Genomic DNA, 24,494 nt, shown 5'->3' on the forward strand with positions numbered 1-24,494 from the left:
CCAGATCTTCAATGTTTTGGACTCATTGGAAAGGTCTTTTGATAACCTAACCAACGATGGGTCGGATGATGGATCCGGACATAGTTTACATACATTTAAGTGAGATCCGGCTTCAAAAAAGTACATCAATATCACTTAAGTGGCCATATCTCGAGACAGGGTTGCCAGATCTTCAATGTTTTGCACTCGTTGGAAAGGTCTTTTGATAACCTAACCAACAATGGGTCGGATGGTGGATCCGGACATAGTACACATACATTTAAGTGAGATCTGGCTTCAAAAAAGTACATCAATATCACTTAAGTGGCCATATCTCGAGACAGGGTTACCAGATCTTCAATGTTTTGCACTCGTTGGAAAGGTCTTTTGATAACCTAACCAACAATGGGTCGGATGGTGGATCCGGACATAGTTTACATACATTTAAGTGAGATCCAAATATATGTGAAAACACATTTTTATACATAACTTTTGAACTACTTATCGAAACTTCAATCTGTATAAAACTCGATCTATGGGACCCTAAACCAAGTCGAATGCAACAAGTTCGGGTCAAATCAGTTCAGCCAGTGCCGAGAAACATGAGCTAGTTTGTTGGTCACATACATACATACACACACACATACACACACACACATACACACACACACACATACACACACACATACACACACACATACACACAGACATTTGTTCAGTTTTCGATTCTGAGTCGATATGTATACATGAAGGTGGGTCTACGACGTTTTTATACGAAGTTCATTTTTAGAGCAGGATTAAATCCTTACCTCAGTGAGGAAGGCAAAAACACGTTTTAGACGAGTTTTGAACAGGATGTATTTTTTTAGGGGCAAGCTAGCACCATACTCTCTTCGGGAAAGTTGCAGAGGACTTTCCAGATCATACGAATATGAGTCCGGTTTTGATATAGCATGAAACGTGAATTTGATAAATATCAGAATCCAAAAAAATGGTTTTCTCCATTAAAATTTACATGGAAAATTGAATCGCTTTGCGCAAAGCGAGGACTAAACCAATCGTTCCCAATCTTTGGGGAGTTGTTTAGGACCCGAAAAGGAACTGAAAAAGTGCTCACTAAATTTGGACAACTTTTTTTTTCATATTACACCCTACTGTATCCCCACACAAGGAACAGTCTTAGATGCAAACTTAGTGAATAGTAGGACGAATACATGCTTAACATCTTGCAAGGGCATTTCCGGGATTGGTTTTTAACCATTTCAGGGTTGTCATAAACGGGTTAAAAATCTTAATTTCCAAAATAAGCCTAGAAGTGTTCTGAAACGTTAGGATGATTGCATTTTGCTTTGGAAACTATCACAAAGAGTGACAAAATGCGATAGGTGTATTGTTTTTGTTAATATTTCGAGTATTAATTATTGATTTCGTTCCATTGAATGTATGAATGAATCATCAGCTCAATTTTAAAAAACAAGCAATTTTAACTTAATCAAGCTTTCGCAATTCAGTGAATTTTCTACATTTACAATAAGGCCATTACAAGCTTTATATCAAGGGCAACATAAATACTTATTGCTAAAAACATTTTTTCATTTAACAAATATGTACAATAGGGTGACAACTAAAATAAATGACAACTTAGTTTGCAATTAAATTTAACACATATTATGCCACCTAGGTGGAAGTTTGAAATTTTTAATTTTTTTTGCACACATTTTTGCGAAAATTCCCTTGACTTAAAGATTAAAAGCGGAATCATCATGGCTCTCCTCTCTCGAGCACGAACGATCGGTAAAAGGAATCTAAAAAAATCACTATCTTGATTATTCGGCGTAACAACTTTATTACTACTACACATGCAAGTGTAACGTCACGCGTCGAAAAATGACCTGACACATTTTATAGATGGACAATGTGTGTAAACAAAGTGAAGTAAATCCTGACAAGGAAATTCACAAAAAAAAAATCATCAGCAGATTGATTTTGTGTTTCTTGCTTTGCCTCCGCTTTCTTTTGCGGGTGAAGAAAGTTCGTTATCGAAAATGATTTTTTTTGTGATTGTTCCATCTTTGCTTAAAACCATAACCGATTTTGCTCAAAATTGGCATAGTTACTTATTTTTACCTAAAGAATTGATTTTCCTAAATTTTCGTTTTTTTTGTCACCTTTATGCTTAATCGATTGTAAACTATTAAGGAAACATTTAACATCTTAACTCCCAAGCTTGAGAAAAAGGGGGAATTTCCGCTTTTAGGTGTTAATGACGTTTATTTTTGTATTTCTAACAAATAGACAAATTGTCAGTTGTGTGCTATCTTGTGACAACGACCATCTAATACTTTTTTTTTGACAACGACCATCTAATACTATCGCTTAACAAACGCTCCAAGTTTCAACTAATTTGGTTACACCAGTTAAAAGATACAGTAAAAAATGTAACCAAAAATCTGAAAAGCACGTGTGAAAAACAAGACATTTTTTCCACATTTTCCAACAACATGTATGACGTGTCACAAGTCGACGCCGTCGTGCTATCTTGTCGCACCCGCCATTTTGACGTTCCGAGAAAAACGCGTTTTAATGTTTGACCTTGAATATTCAAAAACGAGAGCACGCAATGTAAACAATAACAAACACGTTTTGATTGGCTCACCATTCTGTGCATTGTCCCAAAGTTTGGTTGAAATTGGTTGCTGGAGTCCCGAGTTATAATTACAAATGTTTACGGTAGTCTAGCTTGTACGTGCGACAAACGCATCCTGACTTTCCTGGCCTGAAATCCCTTTGGCCTTTTGTCGCACTTACATCAATTTTCATGGAGTGACAAGATAGCACGACAAGATTGAAACTACTTTCATATGTAAAGCGACAAAAATGCACGGAGTTTTTTGTGTTCAATATCTCAGGATTGAAATCGAATTTTGGGGATCTGTGAAGGTCAAAAGGTGAGGCATTGTGAGCTGCACAAAATGGCGTTCTTAACTCAATTTGGCCCAAAATGCACGTACGACAAGTTAGCACGATGGCGACGAAGTGTGCACAATCATTTTGATGATAAATTGGTCTATGTCACAAGTGTGTATTGCGATATACGGGAAATGGAAGCGAGTTTCCAGAATCGGGTTAAAGCATCTTGTTGTGTTTGTTAAGTATAGCAAAACGTCATCATTAACTCATTTTCGACCAAAATGGTCTATGTCACAAGATAGCACACAGCTGACGAATTGTTAGTCTTTTTTTTACAAATTGAGCAGTTCTCTACGGAATCGGTCTTAATATCTTTATTATTTAGCTGTCCATACAAAAATGATACGTGAAAATTCAAAAATTTGTATCTTTTGAAGGAATTTTTTGATCGATTTGATGTCTTCGGCAAAGTTCTAGGTATGGATATGGACTACACTGAAAAAAATGATACACGGTAAAAAAAGTTTGGTGATTTTTAATTTCACTTTTTGTCACTAAAACTTGATTTGCAAAAAATACTATTTTTATTTTTTTTTCTATTTTTTGATATATTTTGGAGGACATCAAATGCCAAATTTTCAGAAATTTCCAGAATGGGCAAAAATTTTTGACCGAGTTATGATTTTTTGAATCAATACAGATTTTTTCAAAAAATCGAAATATTGGTCGCAAAAAATTTTCAACTTCATTTTTCGATTAAAATCGAATTTGCAATCAAAAAGTATTCTAGTGAATTTTTGATAAAGTGCACCGTTTTCAAGTTATTGGCATTTTTAGTTAATTTTTTTGAAAATTGTCGCAGTTTTTATTTTTTTTAAATTAGTGCCCATTTTTGCTTACCTCTGAAAAAAAATATTTTTGAAGAGCTGAGAAAATTCTCTATATTTTGTTTTATTGAACTTTGTTGATACGACCGAGTTGCTGAGATATTACCATGCAAATGTTAAAAAAAACAGGAAAAATGATGGTTTGAGCATGAGCATGAGCATGAGCATGAGCATGGTTGACTGCCAATGAGCTGCTACTCCGTTATTGACGGATCAGCTGAAGTTACACAATGAACTAACAGATGATTAGTGGGAGCTAATCATCCTCACTGTATAACCCCTGAAGATCTCTGCTTCAAGTCAATACCGGCGCCCCCCCAAGGAGATGCAGTTCAACAAAGGTAGGAATGTTAGTCCGATAGTTGAAGTTGCAGACTCATCAGACACAGAGTTTGTCGCTCTATACCTGTTGACACCGCATGAGACCGTTGAATCCACAGCATCTCCTTCAAGCATCACGGGAAGTGGGGAATTGTGTTAGTAGGGAAGGAAAGGGAAGGTCAGGATTCATCTTGGTAGATGATGTGACCAGAAAGTGAAACATAATCGTTGCCTTCCGAGCTACGACGCTATAAGAAGGACTTTTCACATCTTACCGCCGGCGTGCCATCCGAGCAACGATGCTATGGGAAGGACTTTCAAAATTAAATGTTATTGTATTTATCGATTTATTCGGCGACGTGCAATTTTAAATAGATCAGGGAACATAATCGTTGCCTTCTGAGCTACGACGCTATGAGAAGGACTTATCAATTCCTCAATCGCGATTTTTCACATCTACCGCCGTCGTGCCATCCGAGCAACGATGCTATGGGAAGGACTTTCAAAATTAAATGTTATTGTATTTATCGATTTATTCGGCGACGTGCAATTTTAAATAGATCAGGGAAACATAATCGTTGCTTTCCGAGCTACGACGCTATGAGAAGGACTTATAAATTCCTCAATCGCGATTTTTCACTTCTACCGCCGTCGTGCCATCCGAGCAACGATGCTATGGGAAGGGCTTCCAAAACTAAATGAAAGTGAATATACACACGACGACGTGAATCCCTTTTTCAATGAAATCCAGAAATCTCCACCACTTTCTCGCGGATTCTCGCGCGCGACGTCACACACCGATCCCCCCGACGAACACCACACGACTAATGGCCCAACATCCAAGGCCTTGACCCGAACTTCTTTTCAATGGTTCCAGAATCTTCCACCACTTTCTCGCGGATTCTCGCGCGCGACGTCACACACCGATCCCCCCGACGAACACCACACGACTAATGGCCCAACTTCCAAGGCCTTGACCCGAACTTCTTTTCAATGGTTCCAGAATCTTCCACCACTTTCTCGCGGATTCTCGCGCGCGACGTCACACACCGATCCCCCCGACGAACACCACACGACTAATGGCCCAACTTCCAAGGCCTTGACCCGAACTTCTTTTCAATGGTTCCAGAATCTTCCACCACTTTCTCGCGGATTCTCGCGCGCGACGTCACACACCGATCCCCCCGACGAACACCACACGACTAATGGCCCAACTTCCAAGGCCTTGACCCGAACTTCTTTTCAATGATTCCAGAATCTTCCACCACTTTCTCGCGGATTCTCGCGCGCGACGTCACACACCGATCCCCCCGACGAACACCACACGACTAATGGCCCAACTTCCAAGGCCTTGACCCGAACTTCTTTTCAATGATTCCAGAATCTTCCACCACTTTCTCGCGGATTCTCTCGCGCGACGTCACACACCGATCCCCCCGACGAACACCACACGACTAATGGCCCAACTTCCAAGGCCTTGACCCGAACTTCTTTTCAATGGTTCCAGAATCTTCCACCACTTTCTCGCGGATTCTCGCGCGCGACGTCACACACCGATCCCCCCGACGAACACCACACGACTAATGGCCCAACTTCCAAGGCCTTGACCCGAACTTCTTTTCAATGATTCCAGAATCTTCCACCACTTTCTCGCGGATTCTCTCGCGCGACGTCACACACCGATCCCCCCGACGAACACCACACGACTAATGGCCCAACTTCCAAGGCCTTGACCCGAACTTCTTTTCAATGATTCCAGAATCTTCCACCACTTTCTCGCGGATTCTCTCGCGCGACGTCACACACCGATCCCCCCGACGAACACCACACGACTAATGGCCCAACTTCCAAGGCCTTGACCCGAACTTCTTTTCAATGGTTCCAGAATCTTCCACCACTTTCTCGCGGATTCTCGCGCGCGACGTCACACACCGATCCCCCCGACGAACACCACACGACTAATGGCCCAACTTCCAAGGCCTTGACCCGAACTTCTTTTCAATGGTTCCAGAATCTTCCACCACTTTCTCGCGGATTCTCGCGCGCGACGTCACACACCGATCCCCCCGACGAACACCACACGACTAATGGCCCAACTTCCAAGGCCTTGACCCGAACTTCTTTTCAATGATTCCAGAATCTTCCACCACTTTCTCGCGGATTCTCTCGCGCGACGTCACACACCGATCCCCCCGACGAACACCACACGACTAATGGCCCAACTTCCAAGGCCTTGACCCGAACTTCTTTTCAATGGTTCCAGAATCTTCCACCACTTTCTCGCGGATTCTCGCGCGCGACGTCACACACCGATCCCCCCGACGAACACCACACGACTAATGGCCCAACTTCCAAGGCCTTGACCCGAACTTCTTTTCAATGATTCCAGAATCTTCCACCACTTTCTCGCGGATTCTCTCGCGCGACGTCACACACCGATCCCCCCGACGAACACCACACGACTAATGGCCCAACTTCCAAGGCCTTGACCCGAACTTCTTTTCAATGATTCCAGAATCTTCCACCACTTTCTCGCGGATTCTCTCGCGCGACGTCACACACCGATCCCCCCGACGAACACCACACGACTAATGGCCCAACTTCCAAGGCCTTGACCCGAACTTCTTTTCAATGGTTCCAGAATCTTCCACCACTTTCTCGCGGATTCTCGCGCGCGACGTCACACACCGATCCCCCCGACGAACACCACACGACTAATGGCCCAACTTCCAAGGCCTTGACCCGAACTTCTTTTCAATGATTCCAGAATCTTCCACCACTTTCTCGCGGATTCTCTCGCGCGACGTCACACACCGATCCCCCCGACGAACACCACACGACTAATGGCCCAACTTCCAAGGCCTTGACCCGAACTTCTTTTCAATGATTCCAGAATCTTCCACCACTTTCTCGCGGATTCTCTCGCGCGACGTCACACACCGATCCCCCCGACGAACACCACACGACTAATGGCCCAACTTCCAAGGCCTTGACCCGAACTTCTTTTCAATGATTCCAGAATCTTCCACCACTTTCTCGCGGATTCTCTCGCGCGACGTCACACACCGATCCCCCCGACGAACACCACACGACTAATGGCCCAACTTCCAAGGCCTTGACCCGAACTTCTTTTCAATGGTTCCAGAATCTTCCACCACTTTCTCGCGGATTCTCGCGCGCGACGTCACACACCGATCCCCCCGACGAACACCACACGACTAATGGCCCAACATCCAAGGCCTTGACCCGAACTTCTTTTCAATGATTCCAGAATCTTCCACCACTTTCTCGCGGATTCTCGCGCGCGACGTCACACACCGATCCCCCCGACGAACACCACACGACTAATGGCCCAACTTCCAAGGCCTTGACCCGAACTTCTTTTCAATGGTTCCAGAATCTTCCACCACTTTCTCGCGGATTCTCGCGCGCGACGTCACACACCGATCCCCCCGACGAACACCACACGACTAATGGCCCAACTTCCAAGGCCTTGACCCGAACTTCTTTTCAATGATTCCAGAATCTTCCACCACTTTCTCGCGGATTCTCTCGCGCGACGTCACACACCGATCCCCCCGACGAACACCACACGACTAATGGCCCAACTTCCAAGGCCTTGACCCGAACTTCTTTTCAATGATTCCAGAATCTTCCACCACTTTCTCGCGGATTCTCTCGCGCGACGTCACACACCGATCCCCCCGACGAACACCACACGACTAATGGCCCAACTTCCAAGGCCTTGACCCGAACTTCTTTTCAATGATTCCAGAATCTTCCACCACTTTCTCGCGGATTCTCTCGCGCGACGTCACACACCGATCCCCGACGAACACCACACGACTAATGGCCCAACTTCCAAGGCCTTGACCCGAACTTCTTTTCAATGATTCCAGAATCTTCCACCACTTTCTCGCGGATTCTCTCGCGCGACGTCACACACCGATCCCCCCGACGAACACCACACGACTAATGGCCCAACTTCCAAGGCCTTGACCCGAACTTCTTTTCAATGGTTCCAGAATCTTCCACCACTTTCTCGCGGATTCTCGCGCGCGACGTCACACACCGATCCCCCCGACGAACACCACACGACTAATGGCCCAACTTCCAAGGCCTTGACCCGAACTTCTTTTCAATGGTTCCAGAATCTTCCACCACTTTCTCGCGGATTCTCGCGCGCGACGTCACACACCGATCCCCCCGACGAACACCACACGACTAATGGCCCAACTTCCAAGGCCTTGACCCGAACTTCTTTTCAATGATTCCAGAATCTTCCACCACTTTCTCGCGGATTCTCTCGCGCGACGTCACACACCGATCCCCCCGACGAACACCACACGACTAATGGCCCAACTTCCAAGGCCTTGACCCGAACTTCTTTTCAATGGTTCCAGAATCTTCCACCACTTTCTCGCGGATTCTCGCGCGCGACGTCACACACCGATCCCCCCGACGAACACCACACGACTAATGGCCCAACTTCCAAGGCCTTGACCCGAACTTCTTTTCAATGATTCCAGAATCTTCCACCACTTTCTCGCGGATTCTCTCGCGCGACGTCACACACCGATCCCCCCGACGAACACCACACGACTAATGGCCCAACTTCCAAGGCCTTGACCCGAACTTCTTTTCAATGATTCCAGAATCTTCCACCACTTTCTCGCGGATTCTCTCGCGCGACGTCACACACCGATCCCCCCGACGAACACCACACGACTAATGGCCCAACTTCCAAGGCCTTGACCCGAACTTCTTTTCAATGGTTCCAGAATCTTCCACCACTTTCTCGCGGATTCTCGCGCGCGACGTCACACACCGATCCCCCCGACGAACACCACACGACTAATGGCCCAACTTCCAAGGCCTTGACCCGAACTTCTTTTCAATGATTCCAGAATCTTCCACCACTTTCTCGCGGATTCTCTCGCGCGACGTCACACACCGATCCCCCCGACGAACACCACACGACTAATGGCCCAACTTCCAAGGCCTTGACCCGAACTTCTTTTCAATGATTCCAGAATCTTCCACCACTTTCTCGCGGATTCTCTCGCGCGACGTCACACACCGATCCCCCCGACGAACACCACACGACTAATGGCCCAACTTCCAAGGCCTTGACCCGAACTTCTTTTCAATGATTCCAGAATCTTCCACCACTTTCTCGCGGATTCTCTCGCGCGACGTCACACACCGATCCCCCCGACGAACACCACACGACTAATGGCCCAACTTCCAAGGCCTTGACCCGAACTTCTTTTCAATGGTTCCAGAATCTTCCACCACTTTCTCGCGGATTCTCGCGCGCGACGTCACACACCGATCCCCCCGACGAACACCACACGACTAATGGCCCAACATCCAAGGCCTTGACCCGAACTTCTTTTCAATGATTCCAGAATCTTCCACCACTTTCTCGCGGATTCTCGCGCGCGACGTCACACACCGATCCCCCCGACGAACACCACACGACTAATGGCCCAACTTCCAAGGCCTTGACCCGAACTTCTTTTCAATGGTTCCAGAATCTTCCACCACTTTCTCGCGGATTCTCGCGCGCGACGTCACACACCGATCCCCCCGACGAACACCACACGACTAATGGCCCAACTTCCAAGGCCTTGACCCGAACTTCTTTTCAATGATTCCAGAATCTTCCACCACTTTCTCGCGGATTCTCTCGCGCGACGTCACACACCGATCCCCCCGACGAACACCACACGACTAATGGCCCAACTTCCAAGGCCTTGACCCGAACTTCTTTTCAATGATTCCAGAATCTTCCACCACTTTCTCGCGGATTCTCTCGCGCGACGTCACACACCGATCCCCCCGACGAACACCACACGACTAATGGCCCAACTTCCAAGGCCTTGACCCGAACTTCTTTTCAATGATTCCAGAATCTTCCACCACTTTCTCGCGGATTCTCTCGCGCGACGTCACACACCGATCCCCCCGACGAACACCACACGACTAATGGCCCAACTTCCAAGGCCTTGACCCGAACTTCTTTTCAATGGTTCCAGAATCTTCCACCACTTTCTCGCGGATTCTCGCGCGCGACGTCACACACCGATCCCCCCGACGAACACCACACGACTAATGGCCCAACTTCCAAGGCCTTGACCCGAACTTCTTTTCAATGATTCCAGAATCTTCCACCACTTTCTCGCGGATTCTCTCGCGCGACGTCACACACCGATCCCCCCGACGAACACCACACGACTAATGGCCCAACTTCCAAGGCCTTGACCCGAACTTCTTTTCAATGATTCCAGAATCTTCCACCACTTTCTCGCGGATTCTCTCGCGCGACGTCACACACCGATCCCCCCGACGAACACCACACGACTAATGGCCCAACTTCCAAGGCCTTGACCCGAACTTCTTTTCAATGATTCCAGAATCTTCCACCACTTTCTCGCGGATTCTCTCGCGCGACGTCACACACCGATCCCCCCGACGAACACCACACGACTAATGGCCCAACTTCCAAGGCCTTGACCCGAACTTCTTTTCAATGGTTCCAGAATCTTCCACCACTTTCTCGCGGATTCTCGCGCGCGACGTCACACACCGATCCCCCCGACGAACACCACACGACTAATGGCCCAACATCCAAGGCCTTGACCCGAACTTCTTTTCAATGATTCCAGAATCTTCCACCACTTTCTCGCGGATTCTCGCGCGCGACGTCACACACCGATCCCCCCGACGAACACCACACGACTAATGGCCCAACTTCCAAGGCCTTGACCCGAACTTCTTTTCAATGGTTCCAGAATCTTCCACCACTTTCTCGCGGATTCTCGCGCGCGACGTCACACACCGATCCCCCCGACGAACACCACACGACTAATGGCCCAACTTCCAAGGCCTTGACCCGAACTTCTTTTCAATGATTCCAGAATCTTCCACCACTTTCTCGCGGATTCTCTCGCGCGACGTCACACACCGATCCCCCCGACGAACACCACACGACTAATGGCCCAACTTCCAAGGCCTTGACCCGAACTTCTTTTCAATGATTCCAGAATCTTCCACCACTTTCTCGCGGATTCTCTCGCGCGACGTCACACACCGATCCCCCCGACGAACACCACACGACTAATGGCCCAACTTCCAAGGCCTTGACCCGAACTTCTTTTCAATGATTCCAGAATCTTCCACCACTTTCTCGCGGATTCTCTCGCGCGACGTCACACACCGATCCCCCCGACGAACACCACACGACTAATGGCCCAACTTCCAAGGCCTTGACCCGAACTTCTTTTCAATGATTCCAGAATCTTCCACCACTTTCTCGCGGATTCTCTCGCGCGACGTCACACACCGATCCCCCCGACGAACACCACACGACTAATGGCCCAACTTCCAAGGCCTTGACCCGAACTTCTTTTCAATGGTTCCAGAATCTTCCACCACTTTCTCGCGGATTCTCGCGCGCGACGTCACACACCGATCCCCCCGACGAACACCACACGACTAATGGCCCAACTTCCAAGGCCTTGACCCGAACTTCTTTTCAATGGTTCCAGAATCTTCCACCACTTTCTCGCGGATTCTCGCGCGCGACGTCACACACCGATCCCCCCGACGAACACCACACGACTAATGGCCCAACTTCCAAGGCCTTGACCCGAACTTCTTTTCAATGATTCCAGAATCTTCCACCACTTTCTCGCGGATTCTCTCGCGCGACGTCACACACCGATCCCCCCGACGAACACCACACGACTAATGGCCCAACTTCCAAGGCCTTGACCCGAACTTCTTTTCAATGGTTCCAGAATCTTCCACCACTTTCTCGCGGATTCTCGCGCGCGACGTCACACACCGATCCCCCCGACGAACACCACACGACTAATGGCCCAACTTCCAAGGCCTTGACCCGAACTTCTTTTCAATGATTCCAGAATCTTCCACCACTTTCTCGCGGATTCTCTCGCGCGACGTCACACACCGATCCCCCCGACGAACACCACACGACTAATGGCCCAACTTCCAAGGCCTTGACCCGAACTTCTTTTCAATGATTCCAGAATCTTCCACCACTTTCTCGCGGATTCTCTCGCGCGACGTCACACACCGATCCCCCCGACGAACACCACACGACTAATGGCCCAACTTCCAAGGCCTTGACCCGAACTTCTTTTCAATGGTTCCAGAATCTTCCACCACTTTCTCGCGGATTCTCGCGCGCGACGTCACACACCGATCCCCCCGACGAACACCACACGACTAATGGCCCAACTTCCAAGGCCTTGACCCGAACTTCTTTTCAATGATTCCAGAATCTTCCACCACTTTCTCGCGGATTCTCTCGCGCGACGTCACACACCGATCCCCCCGACGAACACCACACGACTAATGGCCCAACTTCCAAGGCCTTGACCCGAACTTCTTTTCAATGATTCCAGAATCTTCCACCACTTTCTCGCGGATTCTCTCGCGCGACGTCACACACCGATCCCCCCGACGAACACCACACGACTAATGGCCCAACTTCCAAGGCCTTGACCCGAACTTCTTTTCAATGATTCCAGAATCTTCCACCACTTTCTCGCGGATTCTCTCGCGCGACGTCACACACCGATCCCCCCGACGAACACCACACGACTAATGGCCCAACTTCCAAGGCCTTGACCCGAACTTCTTTTCAATGGTTCCAGAATCTTCCACCACTTTCTCGCGGATTCTCGCGCGCGACGTCACACACCGATCCCCCCGACGAACACCACACGACTAATGGCCCAACTTCCAAGGCCTTGACCCGAACTTCTTTTCAATGATTCCAGAATCTTCCACCACTTTCTCGCGGATTCTCTCGCGCGACGTCACACACCGATCCCCCCGACGAACACCACACGACTAATGGCCCAACTTCCAAGGCCTTGACCCGAACTTCTTTTCAATGATTCCAGAATCTTCCACCACTTTCTCGCGGATTCTCTCGCGCGACGTCACACACCGATCCCCCCGACGAACACCACACGACTAATGGCCCAACTTCCAAGGCCTTGACCCGAACTTCTTTTCAATGATTCCAGAATCTTCCACCACTTTCTCGCGGATTCTCTCGCGCGACGTCACACACCGATCCCCCCGACGAACACCACACGACTAATGGCCCAACTTCCAAGGCCTTGACCCGAACTTCTTTTCAATGGTTCCAGAATCTTCCACCACTTTCTCGCGGATTCTCGCGCGCGACGTCACACACCGATCCCCCCGACGAACACCACACGACTAATGGCCCAACTTCCAAGGCCTTGACCCGAACTTCTTTTCAATGATTCCAGAATCTTCCACCACTTTCTCGCGGATTCTCTCGCGCGACGTCACACACCGATCCCCCGACGAACACCACACGACTAATGGCCCAACTTCCAAGGCCTTGACCCGAACTTCTTTTCAATGATTCCAGAATCTTCCACCACTTTCTCGCGGATTCTCTCGCGCGACGTCACACACCGATCCCCCGACGAACACCACACGACTAATGGCCCAACTTCCAAGGCCTTGACCCGAACTTCTTTTCAATGATTCCAGAATCTTCCACCACTTTCTCGCGGATTCTCTCGCGCGACGTCACACACCGATCCCCCCGACGAACACCACACGACTAATGGCCCAACTTCCAAGGCCTTGACCCGAACTTCTTTTCAATGATTCCAGAATCTTCCACCACTTTCTCGCGGATTCTCTCGCGCGACGTCACACACCGATCCCCCCGACGAACACCACACGACTAATGGCCCAACTTCCAAGGCCTTGACCCGAACTTCTTTTCAATGATTCCAGAATCTTCCACCACTTTCTCGCGGATTCTCGCGCGCGACGTCACACACCGATCCCCCCGACGAACACCACACGACTAATGGCCCAACTTCCAAGGCCTCGACGCGAACTTCTTTTCAATGGTTCCAGAATCTTCCACCACTTTCTCGCGGATTCTCGCGCGCGACGTCACACACCGATCCCCCCGACGAACACCACACGACTCACAGGAAAAATGATGGTTTTTAAAATAACAAAAATAAATACAAAGATTTGTTCGAAGAATTACTGAAAATGTTATTAGTCTGTTAATATAATAACAATCCGATAACAAAAAAATCATAACGATGAATAACAAATCCTGTTATAAATAACATAAAATGTTAACGAAGTTGACTTTATAGCTACCATTGCTAGTACCAACCACTAGTGTCTTCCTTTTATCTACAAGGACTTCGCCGCCCTGGGCTCCTAAGTGTATGAAAGTATGGCACGGAGCGACGGCGCCGAATACCCATATTTACACAAAGAATTTTAGAGCGCCCGCCGCGGGATTCGAACCGGCGACCTCTGGATTGTGAGTCCAGCGCGCGGTCCGATTGATCCACACGGGCGGGACAGCCATAAAATGTTAATGGCCTATTATTTTCAAATATCAAAAAAGTTATTTGCAATTTATTTCCGTCTGCTCGGGTAAACTGGAAATCGAAAAAGAACCAGAGCAGAGGAACAAAAACAAAAAATTAATTTTGTGTTAGCCTTATCCTAATTTGTGTAAGCATAAAACATACAAACTACAAAGAGAGCGACTGCAACGACTTTTGTCGAAATGCATCAATTATCTTATTGGACAAAACATTCAAAGTGTCAACTGTGGGAAGTTTCAGAATAACAGTTAGAATTGTGTTCTGAATCACTAAATATTTAATTTTTTAACAACATTTACCTAAATGGATTTTAATTTTGGAAGTTTGCTTATTTTGCCCTCGTAGTCATGTAGCAGATCGGTCCATGGTTTAATCTTGAAAAATAACTCAGGCTAATAGGATAATTTTCAAGCAATTTTAGCACACCGATTGAAAGAATCACCCATAAAGTGAGTCATATTCAGGTATGTAGGGGAGAGTTCACAGGAATGACAAAATGTGATTTCTCTTAGTGATTCAACGCCAAACCGATTGCATTTTTAAAAAATAGTTTTGTAAATTCCATACTTTCATACACTTAGGAGCCCAGGGCGGCGAAGTCCTTGTAGATAAAAGGAAGACACTAGTGGTTTTTTTTTTTTTAATTTATATTTATTCAAATTACTTTTCCATGTACATTCATTCAGTTAAAATATTATTGAGTGTCCAATCACAAACGATGACTTTTCACCTCAATTTTAAATACTAGCAACTTTCATTTATTCATGAAATATTGTAGCTTTCGCTATTCAGTGATTTCAAATGTAGGAGGTCCTACATGTACAAAAGGGAAAAGGGATACCTTAAAACTAACTTATAAACTATATAAAGAGCGGATCAATGCAGCTGAAGACTGCAATGATTTTTGTCGAAATGCATCAAGACAAGACACTAGTGGTTGGTACTAGCAATGGTGGCCGACAGCTATAAAGTCAACTTCGTATTTTTTTTTTTTTTGTAAATTTGTCCTGCTTTTTACAAGTGGTCTAAAATAATAATTTGATTAACTTTTTGACATTCAAAATCGGAAGCATAGTTGCTGAGTTATCATCGCTCATAAATCCGACGCTATTTTGGTGATGGAGAGAAACCCCCATTTTTCCAGTTTGCTACTCTTTCAGATCGTCGTTGTCGTACAATCTTGTCACACGTGCATTTTTGGGCAAATTGAGTTAAGAACGCAATTTTGTTCGGCTCTCAATACCTCACAGACATTCACAGAATCCCAAAATTCGTTTTAATCCTGAGATTTTCAATAAAAACCAAACAAAAAATCTATGCATTTTTGTCACTTTTCGTATGAAAGATATTTCAATCTTATCGTGCTATCTTGACACAGCCTGGAAATTGATGTAAATGCGTCAACTGGCAATAGGGATTTCAAGTCAAAACGCGTTTGACATACGTAAAAGCCCGACTACCGTAAACATTTTCAATTATAACTCGGAACTCCAGCAACCAAATTTGAGGCACAATGCACAGAATGGTCAACTAAACAAAACGTGTTTGTTATTGTTTACATTGCGTGCTCTCGTTTTTGTCTATTAACGGTCAAACATTAAAACGCATTGTTCTCAGCGTTGATTTGTTGATCATAAACATTTGCTGTTATTCATTAGTCTTCAAGTTATAAAGTAATTATTTCTGTAGCTTTGTTGTTACCCATTTTTGGTAAAGACATATAGTTGAATTTGGGGGTTGAAGTTGGGGTGAGAATGCTGAAATTTGTATGACCTAATCTCACCTCTTAGACCCAATGCCATCCCTGATGACGGTTTATAGATTTCACTCGAATGTGCTATAGATTTTGCCCAAAGGATAAAAGAATTTAGCATTTATTATTTCATATTGCTCCCCTTTTTTTGAAAATTGGCTACCGCACACTAACACCACGTCGCGGCAGATTCCTCAGCCTGTACTGTCCGATCATGGCGTTCGCAGCCTTTTTCCACCTTTGACCAGCAGCACTTTCCGGTGGCTTTTCCCCCGCGGACATGCGCAGCAGCAGCAGATCGATCTTTTCCTCGAGACGCAACAGCCGCTCGTCGTACGACTTGAGGTTCAGCTCCAGCTGGCCCGCGTGCCCACTGGTTCGAGCGTCCAAAATGTCCCGAATGGCGGCGACAATGTCCTCGTCCAGGCAGTGGCACCGGTTGTCCAGGTGGAACATTTTGCGAACGGTTCGCGGCAGTGGCCACGTGTGGAACGCTTTGTCTTTTGGTTCGGGGTGCGCTTGGGTTTCGCTAGGATTTTGTTGTTTTCACGGGGCAGAACGATCAGCTGGGGCTCGTAGTAGCTGAAGAAGGATTTCTCGTTGAAGTTGAATCTGGAACGAAAGGGTTAGGATTTATGGAAATGAGAATTACATTGAGGAGTACCTGTTGTTCACTTCTTCGTAGTGGGCCAAAGTTTTGACTTTTTTAGCAAGGGCAATCACTTCGGCCTCTTGACGGATTACCTGGAAGGGAAAAACGCTTATCAGATTGTGTTTTATACGCATGTTATATTATGCTTTACCGAGATATCACTGACGGCGATTCCGTTGATTAAGTTTGCAATCACCAGCGTCACCAAAAATATGAAGCCCAAAAACAAGATGTAGCTGGCACGGTTTGATTTGAACTCGATTGACGAGGCATCGAGCTCACCAGTTAGCATAACCAGCGCCTTAATGATGGAGCTTTCCAGCGTTTTGAACGAGCTGAAGCCGCTGTCTTCCTGCACATTGTTGTCAGAATACAGCACGAAGAAGCCAAATCCAAATGCAAGCAGGATGATCACGTAGATTAGGAGACTTTTGAGGAAGTTTCTGCTGACAGTCTCCAACATGACGATGCTTGTCGAGAGTGAGGACGAAGGCAGCGAGCCCATGTGAGTTACGATGTTGATCCCGGCGAGGACGATTAGGATGGCGAGAAGGGTAGTGCTGTGATTAAATAAGCACACGGTCGCTAGTGGAAATATTATCAGCTCCGTGTAGTTGAATTGTGCTTTGAAGGAAGACCGTTGCGCTGTGCAGTAGTTGCTGGATTTAAAGATGACGACAACGAAAACGATTGCAAAGGTAGCCACTAGAAAGAAGCAGCAGGTCCAAAGTATCCAACTCAAAGTTGTGTTCTTCGTTATGTCAGTTATGGCATACAGCGTGAACAGCACTGCGAGAAGCACACTTTTGCCTAATTTAAGGTAAAGAATCCTCTGGATCTGGAACCACTTGACGAGCAGGATGCTCATGATCACTGGATGCTTTAGCAGTGGTCTCAGCTCCTTGGAGTCCGCAATATACCCGAATGGATCGACCTCTTTCGAATTTCTTTGTAACACTGAACATTCTGGTAGCAGATCTGATCGTTTAGGTTCCTTCATAAATGCTTTGAACAGCTGACCAGCGTTATTCATGAATGTACTATTTGAAATACCATTCTCGACCGTTTCTTCAGTAGGAGTGCTAGTGTATGTAACTTCAGCTCGATTTGTTCTCGTTTGAGGTACAAATCCCGCCAAGTTGATGTGGATATTCTCTCCAAGGTCATCCGAACGAACTCCTTCCACCGAAATGCACCAATCCAGGTATCTTTGCAGAACCGTAGCACTCATCAAGTGTAGCGGTGACTTGTTGAAACGATTTAGCTGTCCGAGGTACGGTTTTCCTTTCGTCATGATTTGTAACGCTTCTTCGTCCATGTCATGTTGGACGGCAAAATGTAGCGCCGTCATCCCGAGGTGATCAGCATTGTCCACATTAATTCTACTGTTTTGCAGTAGTACGTCCAAACACTCGACCATTTCCGGAACCCGTCTCTTCTGCAATCTCCTGACGCAGATCAACGCCAGTGCTGATTCGTTGAAAACTTTGGAGTCGGAGATAAACTTAAGAAACAACTTCAAAACCTTTACGAACCCTTTACAGCAAACAACTTTCAGCACCTCGCTGAGTTTCTTCTTTGCTTCAACCGTTTCAAAAACTCGCTCATTCTTACATTTACTGAACATTCTCTCCACACAAAGACTCCTATTTTTCACTGCCGCCTGAGCCAGCAGCTCGTACAAATCCCTCTCCTTCTTTTCCCGGACCAAATTCTCGTACAGTTCATAGAATCCCTTCACAAACTCCTCCTCCTTTCCCTTCAGCAGCAGAGACTTGAGGCTTGCCGTTGACAGTTCGGACTGTTGTTGCCCAAAACACAAATCACCAAACAGCGCTTCGATATCCCGACGAGCCTGCCCGTTGAACACACTGTCCACGTCACACTTGAAGTTCTCCTTGCATAACTCCAGCAGCCGGCGCTTCTCCGACACACCGATCGTCGTCAGCTGGCACACAACCGACAGCGGGTGAGCTCGGTAGTCACCAACGTTTATATCGGCACCCTTGGACGCCAGAAGTCGAATGGTTTGCAGCACTGCTTCAAAATTCTCCGGAGTAATCATTTTGACCAGCAACATCAGCGGAGTTTGGTTCTTGAGCTGAGCGTTGACGTTGATGCCGTCGATCGTCAGCAAGGTCTCCACCACCGAAAATGCTTTCGCCTGAATGGCTATGTGAAGTGGGTGTTGATTCCGCAGCTGCTGCACCGGTTCGTTGACGATGGGGATTTTGTCCAGAAATGGTGCCACAAACTGGACGTGATCATCTCGAGGGCAGATCATTTCACCGAAAAACCTTCTAAGTTTCTTGTTTTTGAACGCACCATCATCTTCCGAGTTGGACTGCTCCTGGTACAGTCGATCCAACTCGGGAAGTTTCCGGTCAAGATGACCCTTTAAGCCCTCTACATCTCGCTTCAACAGAGCATCTTTTAAACCCTCCATGAGTTGTTTCTAGAAGACAAAACGGATCGTGAAATTCAAACCGAATCAATTTTTAAAAAAATACCAGCAAAACTTACCTCAACTTTGGCTTTATCGAGCTTCCACTGCTTAATGTCCACCGTTGGAGACATTGTGGTTCAGTCTGCTGGCTAAACTGGCGTTGGCGTAAACTATTATTTGCGATGAGCAATGAGCCGCATGAGCGCCTTATCGTCAGCGCCGGTCGTGCCCCTGACGTTCTACGTACGTACGCTCGGAGAACGGGGAATCTTCAGGAACGAGAAGGTGCTTATCGTGTCAGCTGGAGTACGTCTGATTACACCTTGTTGATTTGGACACGCAGTGAATGACGAAAAACAAAAAATGAGAAAATGATAAAATCACAAATTAAGACAAAATTGATTTATGAGAAATTATAAGTGTGAATAAAATGTTTTTATAGAGAAAGTAGAAGATGATCTGATTACAATTTCAATTTTGAATGCTATACGTGGTTTGTGCACGACCGCTTAAGATGCGAGCCGCAACGATTGAGTTACAGAGCCGGTGAACGTTAAACTGCCGATAAGTCAACAATAAAAGCCTGACGGAACGACAATATTTTCTCCTTTTTTGTTTACATCAAAAACGCTCTTCATTCGATTATCCGAAGTTTCAAACAAACCTTCAAATAATTGAACTTCGGATAATCGAGACTGGACTGTACCGTATTTTTTTTCGAAAATACTTAAATTGTCATAATTTGCAATATGGGTATCAAACGAAGTGAAATTTAGCTTTTTTCAATTTATTAAAGTATTTTTGTAAAATACTAAAATTTTCACAAAATACCGTATTTTTTTGAAAATACTCGAATTTTCAAAATCAAAAAATCAAATTATTCGCTCTACAGCTTTGCCTTGGCGTTTTCGATTGCGAGATTCCTACTCGAAACTAGGTGTCCGAAGGCTTGATTGTTGAGGCAATTGCAAACCTCTTTTTACACCTTAGCTTCCATCCACCCCGGGATTCGAACTGACGACCTTTGGATTGTGAATCCAACTGCCTACCAGCGAATCCACCGAGGCAGGACCCAGGGAGACGACTCCTACACCTGGACTGAGCTAACGACCTAACACCTCTAGGTTAGACCGGGGCCAACATTTACTTCCCTGTCCGACGGAAGGCGTGATCAGACAAATCTCGTCTCAAAATTTGCCAACGGGACCTTCTGGGATCGAACCCAGGCCGACTGGGTGAGAGGCAACCACGCTTACCCCTACCCCACGGTCCCGGCCCACTCAAATTTTCATAATTTGCAATATTGATATCAAACGAAGCGAAATTTTGTATATTTTTTTTCACTTTAATAAAATATTTTTGTAAAATACTAAAATTTTCACAAGATACCGTATTTTTCCAAAATACCCTATTTTTCATAATTTGCAATATGGGTATCAAACGAAGCGAATTTTTGTAAGTTTTTTTCTCTTTATTAAAGTATTTTTGTATAATACTTTAATTATCACAAACTGATCATTGAAACTGTATTTTTTTTGAAAAAATTAATTACAAAATACCGAATATTTTCGAAAATACTCAATTTTTTTTATATTGCAATATGGGTATCAAACGAATTAAAATTTAGTATGCTTTTTCAAATTGCAGATTTTTTTGGGAAATACTAAAATTTTCACAAATTTCCGGTATTCTTCGAAAATACTCAAATTCTCAAAATATGCAATGTGAATTTTTGCATGCTTCAAACATACATTCAAATTGTGTATGCTTCAAATCATACAATATTTTGCGTCGTTTGATACCCATATTGCATACTTTTAAAATTCGAGTTTTATCTTCGACAAATACGGTAATTTGTGAAAATTTTAGTGTTAAAAAAAAACTAATAAATTGAAAAGGCATACACATTTTTGCTTTCAATTTATGTGATATCCATTTCGCAAATTTTGAGTATTTTCGAAAAATACGGTATTAAGTGATTTTTTTTTGAATTTTCAAAAATGTGAAAACACATGGGTAATTCTCTACCAACTCACACGAAATCGGGAAAAGTTGCCCCGACCCCTCTTCGATTTGCGTGAAACTTTGTCCTAAGAGGTAACTTTTGCCCCTGATCACGAATCTGAGGTGCGTTTTTTGATATCTCGTGACGGAGGGGCGGTACGACCCCTTCCATTTTTGAACATGCGAAAAAAGAGGTGTTTTTCAATAATTTGCAGCCTGAAACGGTGATGAGATAGAAATTTGGTGTCAAAGGGACTTTTATGTAAAATTAGACGCCCGATTTGATGGCGTACTCAGAATTCCGAATAAACGTATTTTTCATCGAAAAAAACACTAAAAAAGTTTTAAAAATTCTCCCATTTTCCGTTACTTGACTGTAAAAAATTTTGGAACATGTCATTTTATGGGAAATTTAATGTACTTTTCAAATCTACATTGACCCAGAAGGGTCATTTTTTCATTTAGAGCAATTTTTTTCATTTTAAAATTTCGTGTTTTTTCTAACTTTGCAGGGTTATTTTTTAGAGTGTAACAATGTTCTACAAAGTTGTAGAGCAGACAATTACAAAAATTTTGATATATAGACAAAAGGGGTTTGCTTGGAAACATCACGAGTTTTCGCAATTTTACGAAAAAAAGTTTTGAAAAAGTTGGTCGTCATCGATCATGGCCGTCCATGCACTATGGGGTATTTCCATATAAGCGAGCGGCCAAAAATATTTTTTTGCTTTTGTGTGACTTTTTTGTGTTGTTTGTACTTACTATAATGAAAACAAATGAAATTTGATATTTTTTTCAAAAAAAAAGTTTAATTTTCGAGTTTGAGTACTACCGAAAAATACGGTATTTTGTTATTTTTTTGTATTTTCAACAATGTGAAAGAAACATGCTTAAGTTCAATTCGTTTGATACCCATTTGGCAAATTATGAAATTTGAAAACTTTTGAAAAAACGGTGTTTTATTAACATTTTAGCATTTTACAAAAATACTTTCATAAACTTAAAAAAAACATTCACAATTTCGCATTTTTGAGACCCATATTACAAATTACGATAATGTGAGTGTTTTCGAAATAATAAGGTATTTTGTGAACAATTTTGAGTACTTACTTATACGTTAAAAATTATTTCATTTTCAAAAAATATTAAAAATTCATCATGATATGGTTAACTTAATCGATTTAAGAACGATTTTTGAAATGAGTTTTCGAAATAACGATAGAACTAACTATCGTTATCGTTATCGAGCCTCGATAAATGTATCGTTGCCAACCTTGATTAACATCTAAGAATTAAACCATACTTTTTCCTTCTTTTCCCAAACAGTCCCGCCGAACATCGACGACTCGGTGTCTTCGAGCGATCTGATTGTGCGCGAGGGTGCCAACGTGACGTTGCGCTGCAAGGCCACCGGCAGTCCGCCGCCGTCGATCAAGTGGAAGCGGGACGACGGCACCAAGATCACCATCACCCGGAACAACAGTGGTGAGTTTGTCTTCGAGAAAGCTCTCGATTCCATCAAAACTGTTTGTTAATGACAAATTTCGTTCCACAGTGACGGACTGGGAGGGTGACGTCCTAAACATGTCCCGGGTGTCCCGGTTCGACATGGGCGCCTACCTGTGCATCGCGTTCAACGGAGTTCCGCCGAGCGTGTCCAAGCGGATTAAAGTCAGTGTCGATTGTGAGTACGCAGTGTACCTCGCTGAAGCCGTGCATCTCATCGCTAATTATTATGATTGTTTCTTTCCCCTTTAAATTTTCAACATCGATTACGGCTTTAACTATGGCCAGTTCCGCCGATGCTGTGGATCCCGCACCAGCTAGTTGGCATCCCGGTGGGCTACAACGCCAGCCTGGAGTGCAACATCGAAGCACATCCTACCTCACTCAACTACTGGACGCGGGAAAATGACCAGATGATCCACGATTCGCTCAAGTACAAGTATGTTTGGTTGGTTTAATGTTTCTGAGTTCAATTATGTCAAGATAGCACAACGTCTCAGCTTAGTAGACGCCTGCCAGACAAACAAACAAACAAACAAACTAATCCGGCCGCCGTGGTGGCTCAACACCATCATTCTTGCATTCCTTCCCAGAACCGAGACCATTCCGGGGACGCCCTCGTACAAGGCCGTCATGCGGTTGCACATCACCGAGGTGCAGCACAGCGATTACGGCGTCTACCGGTGCATCGCGAAGAACCCCCGCGGCGAAACCGACGGGACGATCCGGCTGTACTGTGAGTATTGTTTGAGTTTGTGTGGTTGAGTTTATGCTTTGCAACTTTGTTGTCATAAGATAGGAATTGAAAAAAAATGTAAAAGTTTCTCATAACATGTTTTACTTATTTTTGATACTGTCTATTGAATTGCAGCAATGATTTAAAAATATGTAGATGATAATGATTATATAGGGCGTCCAATTTTCACGGGTTTTGAATTTCCCGGGAAACGGGAAAAATATTTTACAAATCTCGGGAATTCCCGGGATCCCGGGAAGGTTTAGGAACATTCATAACATCTATGTTTTTATTATATTTGTTATGTTTTCAAGCTTTAAATCATAGAATAAGCTCAATAACATTAATTGATGATAATCTACACTTCTATCTAAAAAAGGAAGACAGCTTAAAAAAGAAATCAAATGTGTTTTTTTATGAAATTTTTTTTTTATCCAATATTGAATCAAATAAGTCTTCCATTTATATACTTCTTTTATATATTTATTTATAGCATGACTAGAAAAGCTAATATATTTTTGAAACAGTCTAATAAAGAATAAATAAAACTAATAAAATGATACCAGTCAATGAAAAAATGTAAAAACATGCAATCAAAATCGGAACGACAGTCTGAATACATACAGGTTATTTCAGAACAATGAATATAGAAATCGGTGTACAGTCCAGACTCGATAATCCGAAGGCCTAAGAAAAAAATCACTCCGGATAATCAAATCACTCGAATCGAATCGAACTACTTTTTTCGTTGTCTTATTTTTGATGGTCAAGCTGAAGTATTACCTCTAAACTTCTGAAGTGATAAGGAATTTTTAAATCCAAGATGGTGGCCAAAATGGCGGCGACACACTTAAGGCA

General features: G+C 44.7%; 2 protein-coding genes across 3 annotated transcripts in view; one reads left to right on the forward strand and one right to left on the reverse strand.

The window, feature by feature from the left end:
- LOC6054790 (lachesin) overlaps positions 1-24,494 on the forward strand; it is a 189,183-nt gene that overhangs the window by 152,713 nt on the left and 11,976 nt on the right. For both annotated transcript variants that reach the window (XM_038255590.1, XM_038255591.1), the window contains exons 4-7: positions 22,721-22,879; positions 22,950-23,078; positions 23,189-23,339; positions 23,494-23,636. In XM_038255590.1, coding sequence (XP_038111518.1) covers positions 22,721-22,879; positions 22,950-23,078; positions 23,189-23,339; positions 23,494-23,636 — 582 coding nt within the window. The remainder of the gene's footprint in view (positions 1-22,720; positions 22,880-22,949; positions 23,079-23,188; positions 23,340-23,493; positions 23,637-24,494) is intronic.
- LOC6047773 (transient receptor potential cation channel protein painless) overlaps positions 16,436-24,494 on the reverse strand; it is a 295,911-nt gene continuing 287,852 nt past the window's right edge. The window contains exons 2-5 of the mRNA XM_038255589.1: positions 19,468-19,712; positions 17,096-19,399; positions 16,957-17,036; positions 16,436-16,904 (exon numbers count right to left, since the gene is read on the reverse strand). Coding sequence (XP_038111517.1) covers positions 16,640-16,904; positions 16,957-17,036; positions 17,096-19,399; positions 19,468-19,521 — 2,703 coding nt within the window. The 5' untranslated portion in view covers positions 19,522-19,712 and the 3' untranslated portion in view covers positions 16,436-16,639. The remainder of the gene's footprint in view (positions 16,905-16,956; positions 17,037-17,095; positions 19,400-19,467; positions 19,713-24,494) is intronic.

Source organism: Culex quinquefasciatus, chromosome 2 (assembly GCF_015732765.1).
Source record: "Culex quinquefasciatus strain JHB chromosome 2, VPISU_Cqui_1.0_pri_paternal, whole genome shotgun sequence".
NCBI lineage: Eukaryota > Metazoa > Arthropoda > Insecta > Diptera > Culicidae > Culex > Culex quinquefasciatus.